Below are 14,919 nucleotides of genomic sequence, written 5' to 3' on the forward strand. Positions count from 1 at the left end.
CACTGGGGGTCAGCGCAGTGAGCCCTCTAGTATGCTTACTTGATAGTTAAGCAACATATTGGTGGGCCAGTGGTGGATGGCAGGTCAGTGTGGGCAATAACAGCACATGGTGGCAAAAGTACAGTAGGAGTCAGGCAGCAGGTTGTACAGAGGGGAGGTGGGTCCTCACTCATAGGCCAGCAGATAAGCAGTGTGCCTCCAGGGCAGTAAGGTGTAGGGTGGTTTTTAGTGGAGCAGCAGGGCCTCCAGACCAATTGAGTGCCAAGAGGGAAGGGGAGGAGCCAATGAATGAGGCTCGTACCACAATGGAAAGCAACTTTGACTAGGATCCTTTATCAAGAGGCACTGCATCTCTGGACATGGGTGGAACATCAGGGCATTGCCCCTGGTGTTCAAGACCTGGCAGGATTGCTGAATGCCAGGGAGGACAAACTTGGCTGAAGATGCCTAGTGGATCACAAATGGCATTTCCGACAGGAGGTGGTGCAAGGCCTCTTTCAGCAGTAGGGAGGGCCTTAGTTAGATCTGTTCACTGCTGCCAAGAATATGCAATGTCAGTAGCGCAGTATGCTGAAATTTCCAAGGCGACTCTCACTCGGAGATGCCCTTCATCTCGGGTAGAGATAAGGCCTCCTGTACGCCTTCTGGCCCATGCCACTTCTCCCCAGAGTTCTTAAGAACGACGGCACAAGTTATTTTTGTGGGTGCAGGATTGGGAACGGAGAGTCTGGTATCCAAAGCTACTCAGCATGGCCATCAATCCTTCGATCAGACTGCCCCTTTGGGAGGCTCTTGTACAGCAGTAGGGGAAGTTTCTCCACCCAAACCTATCCAGTCTCCACCTTCTTACGTGGAAATGGAGCAGAGGCAGTTCACAGCTTTTGACGTTCTTCCTGAAGTCTGGGCACTGTTCAGACCTACCTGCTATTTCTCCTTTTTTGTGGTTGCCTGACCAGTCATCCCTCTTAAAGTTCCCTATTGTAAATAGGTTTCCCAAAGGTCTTCTCCATCCCTTTCCTCCTTCGCCATTTACCATGCCTCAGTCGATCCTTAATGTTGTATTAACATTATTGATGTGTGCTTCCTCCAAGCATCTCCATAACTATCCCCTTCAGCTCCTTGCAGTTAAATAAGCCATCCTCATGGTAATTAAATCTACCAAATGAGTGACTGAGCTTCAGGCCTTGTCATCCAAGCTTCCTCACCTCACCATCTAGCCTCACAAAAGCCTCCTTTCACCAGAAAGTGGTCACTCCATTTTATGTAGGCCAATCGTTCGTCCAGCATACTTTTTAAACTCCTCCACATCCCTCTAAAGAGGAGGAGTGACTCCACTGTCTGGACCCAAAAAGAGCGTTGTTCTGGGTGGAAGACCAACTCTTTGTGGGATATGTTGGACTGAAGAAAGGGCGGGCCATGCAGAAGCCGACCATCTCCAGCTGGGTCGTACTCTGCATTAAGATCTGCTATACAATGGTCAAACAACAACATTCTGAGGGTTTGCGAGCTCATTTAACCAGAGCTAAAGCTGTAACCACTGTGTTAAAACGCGGAGTTCCAGTCCTGGAAATCAGCCAGTCAGCAAGGTGGGCCCCTTTGCACATGTTGGCAAAGCACTGCTGCCTGGGCAGTCAGGTCTGAAGTAATGGCCACTTTGTTGGTAGGACTTCCTGGTTTGAAATTGGTCTGCAGACCCAACTCTGGGGATGTTATTGCTTGGGCATCTATTCTAAGGTAAGGAATTTGCAGCTAGGAGTCTCTAATAGATGGACAAGTTACTTACCTTCTGTAGCAGAGGACGCAGACGAGACATGCAGAGCCGATCGATGCTACCTACCTGTCTTCAGAGGTACTGCTCACCCAAAGTTTTCCAGAACTAGTCTGACGTCTGGGGATAATTCTAAAGTAAGGAATCTGCTGCTAGGTACAGTCTCTACCGGCTAAGGCATTCCTGAAGGTAAGTAGCTTGTCTATTTGTCCTCCCTCTTGGTCTTTCTACACTTGCTGGACCAACCGTCTTCTTTCACATCACCTTCTGTGATGAGATTTATAAATGTTTTGACACGTGCCCTCCCAAGCCGTTTGTGATGCTGCGGTGAGATTATGCTCATGTGTTCGTCCTTTTTGCCTATGTATAGCTGCTCATTGCATTTCCTGACCTTGACCCTTGTCTTTACAATCATGCTAACTTATTGTATGAGCGAACTGCAGGCATTGTGTACAACTGCCCTTCACCACTTTCTTCCACACAGATTGGTGCTGAGGACTCAGTCGGTCTTTCTACCGTAAGCCGCAACTCGCTTCCTTGTTGGACAGTACATCACTCTACCAGCGTTCTATTCTCCCCCTCACCACTCAAAAGAGGAGAGGCTCCATCAGTTGGACCTCAAACGCTTTGAACTTTTACATTGATCATACTAAGGATTATCAAGTCAACAAACAACTTTTTCTAGAGTTCTCTGAAGTGAAGGCTGTGCAGATTAGGACAGTTGAGATGGATAGTCCACTACAGTAAGATCCACTATGCCCACAATTCGCGTGGCACAGAACCCATAGCTTTGGTCCCTGGCAAAATTGTGCAGTGCCCACCTCAGCACACATTCTTGCTGTTGGAGATATGGTGAAAGGGATTGTGAAATAGTCCACTTATTATGGAAATACACCAGGCTAAGTGAATTCTGAGCATAGATGTAGAACAACCTGAAAAGGGAGTTGCGGGTGACTTATCTGTTAACCGCCCGATTGGTCCTCGGACACATTACTTCTGACCGCCCCTCGATGATGCAACATGTTAGGGCTCTCTACAGCCTTGGCATGGCCATACTGGTGATGTTGCACCACTGGCGAATAAAAAAATCCCCTTATTCCAGGCCTAGCTGGACTGCATCAATGACATGGTACTGTTTGAGAGAATGACCTACAAGTTAAATAACAAGTTGCAGACCTTTGGGGAAGTCTGGTGCTTGTTTCTTTAGTGCTAACAGCACTTATAATTCTTCCCTCTCCAAGAGTACACTACACCCTCTGCCTTACCCCTGATACCTAAGAGATCCTCCTACTTGACATCCTCGCTTTTCTAGTGGATACCTAGATACCAACCTGCAACATTGTTCAGCCCTGCTGGACAGGCGTCCCGCCCACTCCATATTTCGCCATAGATTTCTTAAGTGGAAAGGCCTGCCATGTGTTAAAGGTTGCCGAAAGGACTACTAATGCGAACTTCGTAATTTTGCATTTGGCGGTGGGATTGTCCTTATCCTTGTTTCCCCACTGAGAGGGACCACTCTAATTCCCATTAGCGTTTTCCCTTCCTCACTTATTTGATGTTCAGTCATTTTCCATTTTCGTAGTCTGAAATTTATACTCTTTATGCTTATTGATGACCTACTTAACACTATCAACCCCTCTAGGGTGTCATGTTATGCTCCTTGAAGAGAGGTTTGCATTTTGGTTGCTGTCAATGTATTGCCTTATATAGTAACAAATATGTGAAATTTGTGCTGTATTTTTTAATCAGTTTAACAAAATTAATAAAGAATTGAAATAGAAGATCTGCTGTGCACTGAAACAATGAAGCAAGCATTGATGTTGCTGTAAATAGTCTTTCTTCAATGGTTTCATTTAAAGATCTGCCAAGATATGTGTTAAAAATAATATAGATGCTACTATTGACAATCTTTGTATGAATAAAGGCAATTCAATTGAGTACTTTTGAAAACACATTTTGAATAATGTACATTTTTTTCAGCCCAACCAGCCCTCCAGCTATAGATCTAAGAGCCATCATGGAACTTGAAGAGAGTATGCAAAAGCAAGGAAGGACACTCAAGACAAATCCTGGGTTAGTAAAAAAAAAAAAGAAAAAAAAAAGCTGTAAAAATGATAAATGTAAGAGGATACATCACTCTTAAATCTAAGCAATTTGAACATGTTTTCCCTATTGTAGAACACTAATGTCTATATGTGTGACTTGAGTGAGCATAAGAGCTGTGGGTTGTTAAAGTTTACTGGTTGTTTTAATAATAACATTCAAACAACTTAACTAACATTTCTTCAATGTATTAAGGGTAGAACATTTCCAAAACTTATGTTATATTTCTCTTACTCTAATATCTATGTATAATAGGACTGTGACTATTTTGGAGAATGCAGCAATGATCATATCAATTTCAAGTCTTGAAAAAGTTGTCTTAACTCCAAATATCTTTTTTTTCTCATGCCTAACTACAATGAAGTCCCTAACTCTAAAGCTGAAATGTGGGGATAGCCTGACCCCCTTCCCTTTGACAACACAGGGGGGCTCTTTTTTTTTCTTCTTTTTTTTCTTTTTCTTTCTAAAAGCAGCCATCTGTCCTTTAGAAAGCTAGGGATCTACACACCTATGCCTTTGGACAGGAGGTGATTAATGGTAGAAAATGACTCCAACCATTTTGCAAAGTGAGGGAAATAAGGTTTTATCCTCGTGTTTTTGCTCACACCTGATCACCCATACACATATCAAGTATCAGTGGACACAATTAGATGTTCCAAGAGACACCCACATATGTGCATCGCCCTGCATAGTTTATTTATTTATCATGTTACGGAACTCCGGTGGAGGTCCACATAAAACATCACTTATTTGTAATGAAAATAAAAAGGATTAAACTTCAGTAAACAAGTTGATTAAACTAGTACAATGTTAAGAAACACTTAAAATAGTTAAAAACTCTAGCACAAAACATTTCATTTGGCAGGATGAGGAGGGCTTGTAATAAATTGGAAGCAGTAATAAAGGAAAAAGTCAAACAGATAGAGTGCAGCCACCTGCGGCGATGAAGCAATAAGGCCGGGCAGATTAAAACATGTTTCAAATCTTGGACACTGTTATGGCAAAAATTACAAATAGCGGAGGAACCAAATCATCTGGCATATAATGTATAAAGGGGAAGCTGCCCCTGTCGCAGCAGGAGCCAGAATCTTCTCACACCATGAGACATGTTCCAGATGAGGTAGGGCTGTGTGACCCATGGCCTTAAGGAATCGGATATTGTGTCAAAACTCTGCCTGTGTGCGTAGGCCTGGCTGTCCTGGCGGAAAATAGCCACCTAAGTTGCTTTCCAGAGTGTGGATTTGAGCAGTGCTGGAGAGAGTAAAAATTGCAGAAGGATCTAATTGTAGTTGATACATGGCATATAGAAAATTCCTGCAGATGGTATATTTTGCTCTATGACCAGCTAATATTTTATTTTTTTAGCAGTGACTGCAAAGAGCCATCACTGCACGTCATCAGGTTACACATCCAGCGAATTACTGCAGCCAGGCCTTGAGTAAAGGAACTGGGCAAGCCAAACAAGTCTTAATATTGGTGCTGAAAAGGCAGAGTTTACAGTTAAGATATTCCTTAAGACACGTCCCTCGAGTTTATGGAGAAAGACCCATTTTGATACCGCAATATGTTCTATACTGTACAGTAGAGATGGAGGTAACTTCCCCCGATAAACCTCTAAGAGGTGTTTAAAGTGCCTTCTCCCCGTTGCCCTATACAAGGCATTCAGACCGTTAGCTTCGGATTGGGACTTCCTTTGGTTGTGCTAGATATGCTCTCTGTCTTATGAGACATTTTCAATTGTGCCATGATTTCTCCTGAAGCCTGACTGCTCCAAGGGGATAATTTTATACCTTTCTGCCCAATCATTAATCTGTGACAGCAGAAATTTGGTAAAGATTTTAACGAAGTGCAATCTGGCGGTAATTGCCAGGGCAACTTTGATCCTCTTTTTTTATTCAAAGGGACAATGATGCTACCCTTCCAGGATTGAGGGACATTCCTGGCTTTGTAGCAAAGTTGATAGACCGGGAATAAAATCCTACACCAGGAGGATATGTTGTGTTTTATTAACTGTATTCAAATTTCATCTGGGCCCATTGTGGCAGAACTACGCATTCTTCTTATAGCAGCCTCAATTTCTTTTATAGTGGGATATGAATATGATGAATCTAAACTGGTTTGGGAGAATTCCACTGTAGTCCCATTAGAAGCATAAAGGTCAGATAGAAATGCCGACCAGCTTAATTCGTTGATGGACGTTGGGAGGGGCCTGGTTCTGGTACCACACCCCTCTGCGATCAGAGACCAAAACCTCCTAGGGTGGTTGGAAGAGGCTGCTTCTCTTACTGCAACCCAGAATCTATCTGTAGCATCCTTTTTTAGGCACACTTTTAACCTCCTCCTCCTTCTTTTTAAGATGCCTAGCTGGGATGGCCTCACAGTTGTATGATCCCTATACTGTTGCGTAGGTTCTCATTATTCTAATGAGACTACTGGATTTTGAGCAGCAGAATCGCCCGCTGTGTTGGAGACTAAGTCTAACCCACTGAGGGTGACACCTGTCACTCCAATCCGGGTTTTGCTCCATCTAACTAGCAGTGCCTCATCCCCATCAAAAGTATAGTGATGATTGGGTAGCCGAGCGCATGACATACTTGGCTTCTCAGGGAAGTCGTGGTCACTCAGGTCTCATCCGGTTCTCTCACTTACAATTCAGTCTCATATATAAGTGACAAACAGAAGCAGTATATGTTTCAATAATGAGTTTAATAAAATGACGGCATCTTAGATAGCAAAGCATGAGTTGCAATAACCAGAACAACACAACATGACAGTATTAAAATTGTGACGAGAAGAGTGAAGCATAAAAATAACGCTATCATATTGTCACTATTTTCGGTGGACTAATCCCCACCTAGGCTAGAGCACAGCATGTTAAGCTCTAATTCTGCCCTTCAAGTCCCCCTGAGAAGACATCAACCCCCATACCTGAGCAAAGGCCTGCGGGCTGCATTAGCATCTATAGCGAAGCATTCGGCAATCAGCATACAGTCGTGGTTCCCTGGCTGGAATCTCCCTCTAACGTGTAAGGGACAAGGAAATGTCTTTATAATAACACAACTGATATTCTGAGAAAGTGTCCCTACATAAGGATGTGTATTTTCTACGAATGTTGGAGACTAAACTTCTACCACGTTCACCGGTAATGTACCGTGCTGTAGCCTTGAAAGAAGCACCGAGTGATCAAGAATGTCTTGTTTGAGAACAGAGTGCTGGCCTAGGCAAAAACAGAGAGACGAAAATAAAACAAGACTGTAAAAGTGGTTATTGTAACAATAATAAGACAAAGCTGAATAAAATATATTTAGGTTAAAGTACACAGCGGCCTAGTGTGTTAAAATAATGTTCATGGAGCTATAACTAAAATGGCTACACAACAATACTGTTTACGAATTAGAGCATTAATGTTTCTACTCAATAATAGTAGGGAGCGGGGTTTTGCTATATGATTATTCTAGGGCTTCTGGCGGGGAATCAAAACAAACAGTTGCAGAAAAACAGTAAAAACCTCCATTACTTTTCCTACCCATCTGCCGAGATCATTCAGGGTACTTTGTAGGATACCTTTGAGCCCCTTGAAACTACCCGGGGACTAATATGTACTTCCAGTTTTGACATTAAGCTGGGGGTGCTGCCCTGCCAAACTCCATGAATCGGCATATTGCGCCTTCAAGTCAAGAGAGGCAACCAAAATATTATGATCACTAAGGGTAGTCTGTAATACTATCATATCCTTTAACAGAGAAAAAGAATGATAGCTCAATACCACGTAGTCCAGGATTGCAGCACCCCTGGGTGACTTGTGTAAAATGGTCTGAGGAGTCAGATGGGAGTCTACCGTTAGCAACAATACAATCATTCTCCCTCAGATTCTCAAGAAAGAGCTTCCCACGCTTATCAGGCCTTATTTTGTGAGGAACAATACAAGGAGGTAGTCCAAATGGTTCCTCCTTTTCCTTATCCCAAAAGGATGCAAGCCCCAGGTTAGAAAACTTACAATGTCGATCTCCTACCATAATGACTTGGGTTCCTGGATCCCTGGTGCAAAGCTCCTTAATGTAATAAAATACCTTGACTAGAAGATTGTTAAAAGGGACTCTAGGGGGGACATAAGAGTTAATCAAAGTGAGGGAGGTTACCTTGTCTCCAACTCCAGTGCAGTGTAAGGTTACAGCTAAAAACAGGTTACTGGGGTCTCTAAAACATTCATGCTGCTAATGCAGCCTTTTCAACAACAAACATGCAACCCCTCCCTTGGCATAACCCCTCGTTGAGGGGGTGGCCTTGCAGCAAAAAGAGTAATAATTTTTAAACTGCAACTCCCCAATAGACCAGGTTTCTTGGAGGCAAATTATATCAGGATTTAAGGAGTCCAGAAAGTCAATTTCTTGCCCTTTACACTTTACACCTGCCGCATTCCAAGATATAAGGGTAAGCTCATTGCTACATTGATGGAGCTGTTAGCCGGGAAGTTGTAGCAGAACTGCTTAATACTGCCAGTAGCCCATTCTAAGAATGGGGATTAGTGCTTGAATCAGGAGGCGGACAAACTGGGGAATCCCTAAACAATACTTCTCGGCCATGAGCCCTCAGGTGATTCGTTTAAGTCCTGATAGGTTTGAAAAATAGTGTCAGGGTTAGCAAAAGGGATGACTGGGAAGGTAGGTTTCCACGCCCCATCAGGAAACTGGAGGTCCCACTCAGTTAACCTTAAACCCGCTCAAGACAGGAACTACATCAATACCTTTACATTGTAGAGACTCTAAGTTAATTAAGATTTTGTTGACAATCAATTTGGAGAAAAGGGATACTTGAGACAAGGAACCAAAATCGGAGGCCCTTAGAGAGACCAAGTGAATATCCCTACTTTCAATCAGTCTAAGAGGTTCAATGTCAGAAAAGCATTTTAACAATTGAGATCTGTTAAAAAAAGATATCATTATCAAATAAGAGCATGAAGTCTAAAGTCAAGGTGTCCTCAGGGTAACAACCCTGTCCCCTTTTGATGGGTTGCGACCAAGCCTGGGTAGGCATGAGTCCTGAAGTTGCTCCAAAGGATTGTGCAGAGGGATTTAAGGATGACCTAGTTAGTTGAAAAACAGTTGGCTCTTGAGCCAAAATTGCGTCGAACATTTCAGGGTTGCTGATGTGTTGATGAGGTTCGGGCATTGACTGAGAAATGGTAGGTGTAAGGTGAGAATGTAGAACTGGAACCTTCTGGGTTTAGGGATCTTGCGGGCCAGATTGATCTTCAGAGAATCGTATCTTTCTCTGACCTTTTTTTTAGGATGTTTCCGTATTGATTTGTTGGACCTTTTTACTTTTTTTTTACTTTTACATGTTGGAGTTTGTACTATGGTACCCTAGGTACTGCTCAAGATATTTGCCTTTGGTCGAGCTTTGAAGATTGGAAACATGACCGGTTCAGAGTTTTGACAGACTGGATCCGGGTCTTTATCTGATGAAAAGTCACTTAATACGAATCTAATGGAGTTGACTGGGCTCTCAATGGGAGCAGGTTTTCGAGGGGGAATAGTCCCACCTGCGGTGCACCAGCCTGAGAGCAAAAATCAGTACCAAAGGGAGTTTTGTTGTTTGTGATAATATGATGCCACCCTCAGCGGCACGGGGGCGGCCGGGTGCAGAGTGAAAACTGGCGTCTGGTTTGCAATTGGTTTCAATGGGAGACACAGGTGTCTCTGCAGCGAAGCAGGCAGGCAAGGGGGGGAGGGGGGAGCCACCGCCTGGGCAAGGGAGAGGGCCACCTGGGGGTCGCTTCTGCACTGTAGGTCAGATCCCTCGGTCCTGGGGGCTGCGGGTGCAGTGTCTTTACCAGGCGTCTGGTTCTTAGAAGCAGGCAGTCGCGGTCAGGGGGAGCCTCTGGACAACACAAACCATATACTCCAAAAGTGGTATGCGAACCATGAATGGACTCCAGGCCTAGTGTAGTGTGTAGAGGGTCACTGGGAGTGTAAGAAACCACTAAGGGTGTCCAAGATACCCCACCCCAAGACCCTGAAAAGTAGGAGTAAAGTTACCCTACTAGCCCAGAAAGACAGTAAAGTCGAGATAGGGGATTCTGCAAAGACAACAACTGACTGCAAAGCACTGAAGACGGGTTCCTGGACCTGAGGACCTGCAAAGGAAGGGGACCAAGTCCAAGAGTCACTCAAGTGTCCAGGGGGGGCAGGAGCCCACTAAACCCCGGATGAAGGTGCAAAAGGGCTGCCTCCTGGTGGAAGAAGCTGAAGATTCTGCAACAATGAAAGGTGCAAGAGTCGCGGTTGAGGATTTTGGGTGCTGCCAGGGCCCAGGAAGGACCAGGATGTCGCCCCTTGGAGAAGCAGACTGAGGGGGCGCTCAGCAAGCCCACGCATAAGCAGGCAGCACCCGCAGAAGCACCTGACCAGGAGTTCAGAAGATCTGAGCACGGCGGTCATCTTAGCACAACAAAAGATGGTCCCACAAAGTTGGAGTCCAACTCAGCGAGTTGGGCAATGCAGGACTGAGTGCTGGAGACCTGGGCTAGGCTGTGCACAAAGGAAGTCTTCCAAAAGGACTTATCTCCACCAAACTTGGACAAAAGGGCCACTGGACTGTCTGGGACACTTGGACCCAGCTCCTGTGTTCCGGGGACCACGCTCGTCAGGATGAGAGGGCACCCAGAGGACCAGTGATGCAGAAGTTTGGTGCCTGCGTTGGCAGGGGCAAGATTCCGTCGACCCACAGGAGATTTCTTCTTGGCTTCCAGTGCAGGGTGAAGGCAGACAGCCCTCAGAGCATGCACCACCAGGAAACAGTCGAAAAAGCCGGCAGGTTGAGGCACTACAATGTTGCTGGTAGTCTTCTTGCTACTTTGTTGCAGTTTTGCAGGCGTCCTGGAGCAGTCAGTGGTCTATCCTTGGCAGAAGTCGAAGAGAAGTATTTGTTATCTGAAGAGAAACCCACAGGAGAGACCCTAAATAGCCCTCAGAGGAGGATTGGCTGCAGAGAAGTAAGCACCTATCAGGAGGGGTCTCTGGCGTAACATGCTGACACTGGCCGCTCAGAGGTCTCCATTATGCCCTCACACCTCTGCATCCAAGATGGCAGACGTCTGGGACACACTGGAGGAGCTCTGGGCACCTCCCCTTGGGAGGTGCTGATCGGGAGAGTGGTCACTCCCCTTTCCTTTGTCCAGTTTCCTGCAAGAGCAGGGCTGGGGGGATCCCTGAACCAGTGTAGACTGGCTTATGCAAAGAGGGCACGGTCTGTGCCCTTCAAAGCATTTCCAGAGGCCAGGAGAGGCTACTTCTCCCAGGCCCTTCACACCTATTTCCAAAGGGAGAGGGTGTAACACCCTCTCTCAGAGGAAATCCTTTGTTCTGCCTTCCTGGGACTGGGCTGCCCAGGCCCCAGGGGGGCAGAAACCAGTGTGAGGGTTTGCAGCAGCGGTAGCTGCATAGAAAACCCCAGAGAGTTAGTTTGGCAGTACCCGGGCTCTATGCTGGAGCCCCCGGGATGTATGGAATTGGGGTGACAATTCCATGATCCTAGACATGTTACATGGCCAAGTTCGGAGTTACCATTGTGACGCTACATATAGGTATTGACCTATATGAAGTTCACATGTGTAATGGTGTCCCCGCACTCACAAAGTCTGGGGAATTTGCCCTGAACAGCTCACACTAAGTAACTTTGCACCTAACCTTCACTAAGTGAGGGTTAGACATATAGGTGACTTATAAGTTACTTAAGTGCAGTGTAAGATGGCTGTGAAATAACGTGGATGTTATTTTACTCAGGCTGCAGTGGCAGTCCTGTGTAAGAATTGTCTGAGCTCCCTATGGGTGGCAAAAGAAATGCTGCAGCCCATAAGGATCTCCTGGAACCCCAATACCCTGGGTACCTAGGTACCATATACCAGGGAATTATAAGGGTGTCCCAGTGTGCTAATCAGAATTGGTCAAATTAGTCACTAGCCTGTAGTGACAATTGTAAAAGCAGAGAGAGCATAAACACTGAGGTTCTGGTTAGCAGAGCCTCAGTGATACAGTTAGGCACCAAACAGGGAACACATACAGGGCACACTTTATGAGCTCTGGGGTCCTGGCTAGCAGGATCCCAGTGACCCAGGCAAAACTATACATACATACAGTAAAAATTGGGGTAACGTGCCAGGCAAGATAGTAGTTTCCTACAGTGTTTTAGTGGTGGTGTGACTTTGTTTGCTAGAGGCGTGAGTAAGTACTCTTTGAACTTGTAGCAAGTGTATTATTAGTGTTGGTATTAACTGTATGAGGATAGCCATAATGTTGGTTGTCTGTATCTTAACCCTCATCTGGCAGGTTTAGAAGGCATTTTGTTGGTCTGCATGTGTAGGTGTTGGAGATGGTTGTTTAAAGTGAGTTTGTGAGCTGTGTTTTTGTAGGGTAGCCTTGTTTTGTAATAGGCTTGGTGATGGGAAGTTGTAAAGAGTGGCATGTTGTTTATTTTATTTGTGTCTGATTAGGGTGAAAGGTGTATAGGTTAGGTTTGGCAGTGAAGCATGTTGGCCATGTTTTAAGGTTATAAATTGTGCAATTGCCGAGAGGCGGATAAATGGGTCTTATTGTGTTGGGGTATTTCTGGTAGGTGTTGGTGAACATAGAAGATTTGGGATTAAAAATGGCTTAGAATCTGTATTATCTGTGTAGTCTTGGGGATGGGAGTGGGAGTTTGTTTCTGTTTTGTGATGGAAAATAGTCTGAAGTTGTGCAAGTGATATTTTGATGTGCTGGTGTGTTATTTTTTGTGGACTAGTGAGCTGAGGTAGTTATGTAGTGAATTTCTGTGAATGATTTGAATGTCTCTATTTTTTACTGCATCTTATTACTATTCAATAGTGCATACTTAGACTTGTGCCAGGTGTTTATGAAGGGCTTTGATTGAGTGCGCTGATGCTGAAGCTGGCAAAGCACAGTGCCTGTCAGTGGGTTGGCGCCTCGGCAGAGCACACAGAGGAACGGCTATATATGCCAGTTACAATTTAAATTCAGTGTAAATGTGTGCGAAGGTTGTGCAAAGAAGTCAAAATAGTTAGAAGGTGAAAGCAAAAGGAAATAAAGTGCTCAAATGTGTATGATTGCAGTGTAGGTTTGAGATGGGAAAATGAGGGAGATGCGAGGAAGTGCTTTCAGGCGAGAGTGAAAAAAGGGAGCTGAAGAGGAAAGAGAAGAGGTTGAAAACGTGCAGATGGATGAGATGTAATCTCACAATTTCAGAATTGAAACATTTCCAATGTTAAATGTTTATAACAAATAATTGTTGTTCCTCATTTATCTTAACCAGATAACCATTGGCAAAGCCAATAGGACTGACAAGTTTTAGGTGTATATCAGTTGGTATGTTATATTTCTGGATGCAATAACATCTCTGAGAGAAACCAAAATATGGATCAGGTGGCACACTAAGGAAATCGTAGAAATGTATTTGGCATGTCCCTTTTAGAGAGCCCCCACTTTGTTCATTCCACTTAAAGACCTGTCTGCACACATTTCTGTGTGACTGAGTGCAGCCAGCAGCTGTGAGTGCTTCCCGATTCCTGGTTAGAACATTTTCTCCCAAAGTTGATGCCGCATGCAGTGCAAGACACTGGGCAAGCACACACTTTAAAGGGTCTTAAGTTGTTGCAGTAAGATATGAAGCAGTTTTTAATGTGTTTAACATTTCAAGGCTATATATTCACACTGCTTTATAAACTGTGCTTTCAAATGCACCATTTGTCCATCTTTTATTAATTTTTTTCTTGGGGGGAGAACCCACCCTGAACCCCACATTTGTCCATTAGACTTGCTCGCTACATAAAGTCAAACCCAACTTTTGCACTCCACCATTTTCAAATGTCACCAGCCACCACTGGTCTTAAGGACCCATGAAAGATACAGAAGACTGGGGCTGTAAATGCATATTGAACACCAAGTATTGTAAAACTAAGGCATTTGATTCCAGCATTTTATCAACATTTGGAGTATTTGCACCAGTTTTCCAGGATTTTATAGAAAAGCGCTTACTTGAAAATGGTATTTCAAAGAGGTTGCATTTAAAAACGACTATGGCCTAATTTAGTCAACCAAGCAAGTCTTTATCTCCGGTTGCGTGCTATGTGTGATTTTAAGCATTTCCTGGACAAATGGGGCGTTTTACAGTTTTTTAAGGGAACATAAATACAGTTGCATCCAATTTAGAGAAATTAACAAACAATTTCGGAGCGACCCCTCAAGTTTATGAAGACTCGAGCAGTCGTGTGTAGTCTAGATCATGTTACAGCAATAATTAACTTTCGTTATTTCTCTTTGTCCTTTAGGAATGGGTGCTGGAAAATGCCTGCTTCACGTGTGCTGAAAATGTTATCTTCGTATTGTTTTTCAGGGTAAGCAAGATTGTTATACATGGTTCGAAGCTTTCTCAGAAACAAAGGAAAATGATGGCAATGTCTACTAAGGATAGCAGTGTAGTAGTGAACAACTCTGAGAACATGCCAGTCACATCTGCTCCGCCAGCATCCACCAGCTCCTCACAACCAGTAAAAACATGGTATGTATGAGAAAGAAATATAACACCGTCCTACTAAATCAGAAAGCTTCCATCAGCAACAAGTGAGCACCATATCGAATCTTGCACTATCATACTGCAAGAAAAGTACTGTAAAACCACTATGTTTTCAGCCTACATACATTTAGGCATGCATATAATTTACTGAATAGTAAAGTGTATTTTCTGATGCCAGTTTCATTCTTTCACTTACATTTAAACAAAAGCCTAATAAAACTGTCTGACTGCAGCGCCCCAGACCGTTGGCTACCCCACTGAGAATTCATTAAAACATTTAAAACAGTATTTTCTTCATTACATTTTCCAATAGCAATGCTTTGTAATAGAAAAACATTGATCATAATTCATTGCAAATTCTTAAGATTTAGTATCCGAATTGATAAAATGTAGTTGCATGCATAATGTATGAAGTTTGAATATAGCGTCTGTTTTGTGTTCATTATGCAGCTGGGTCATACTGTTTACCATACAAAGTT

At 44.0% G+C, this 14,919-nt stretch overlaps 1 protein-coding gene across 3 annotated transcripts in view; it reads left to right on the top strand.

Annotated features, from left to right (window-relative positions):
* The window catches only part of IBTK (inhibitor of Bruton tyrosine kinase), a 487,897-nt gene that overhangs the window by 351,519 nt on the left and 121,459 nt on the right, over positions 1-14,919 (top strand). For all 3 annotated transcript variants that reach the window (XM_069235618.1, XM_069235620.1, XM_069235619.1), the window contains exons 26-27: positions 3,749-3,841; positions 14,261-14,425. In XM_069235618.1, the coding sequence (XP_069091719.1) occupies positions 3,749-3,841; positions 14,261-14,425 (258 nt within the window). The remainder of the gene's footprint in view (positions 1-3,748; positions 3,842-14,260; positions 14,426-14,919) is intronic.

This window comes from Pleurodeles waltl, chromosome 5 (assembly GCF_031143425.1).
Source record: "Pleurodeles waltl isolate 20211129_DDA chromosome 5, aPleWal1.hap1.20221129, whole genome shotgun sequence".
NCBI classification, from domain to species: domain Eukaryota; kingdom Metazoa; phylum Chordata; class Amphibia; order Caudata; family Salamandridae; genus Pleurodeles; species Pleurodeles waltl.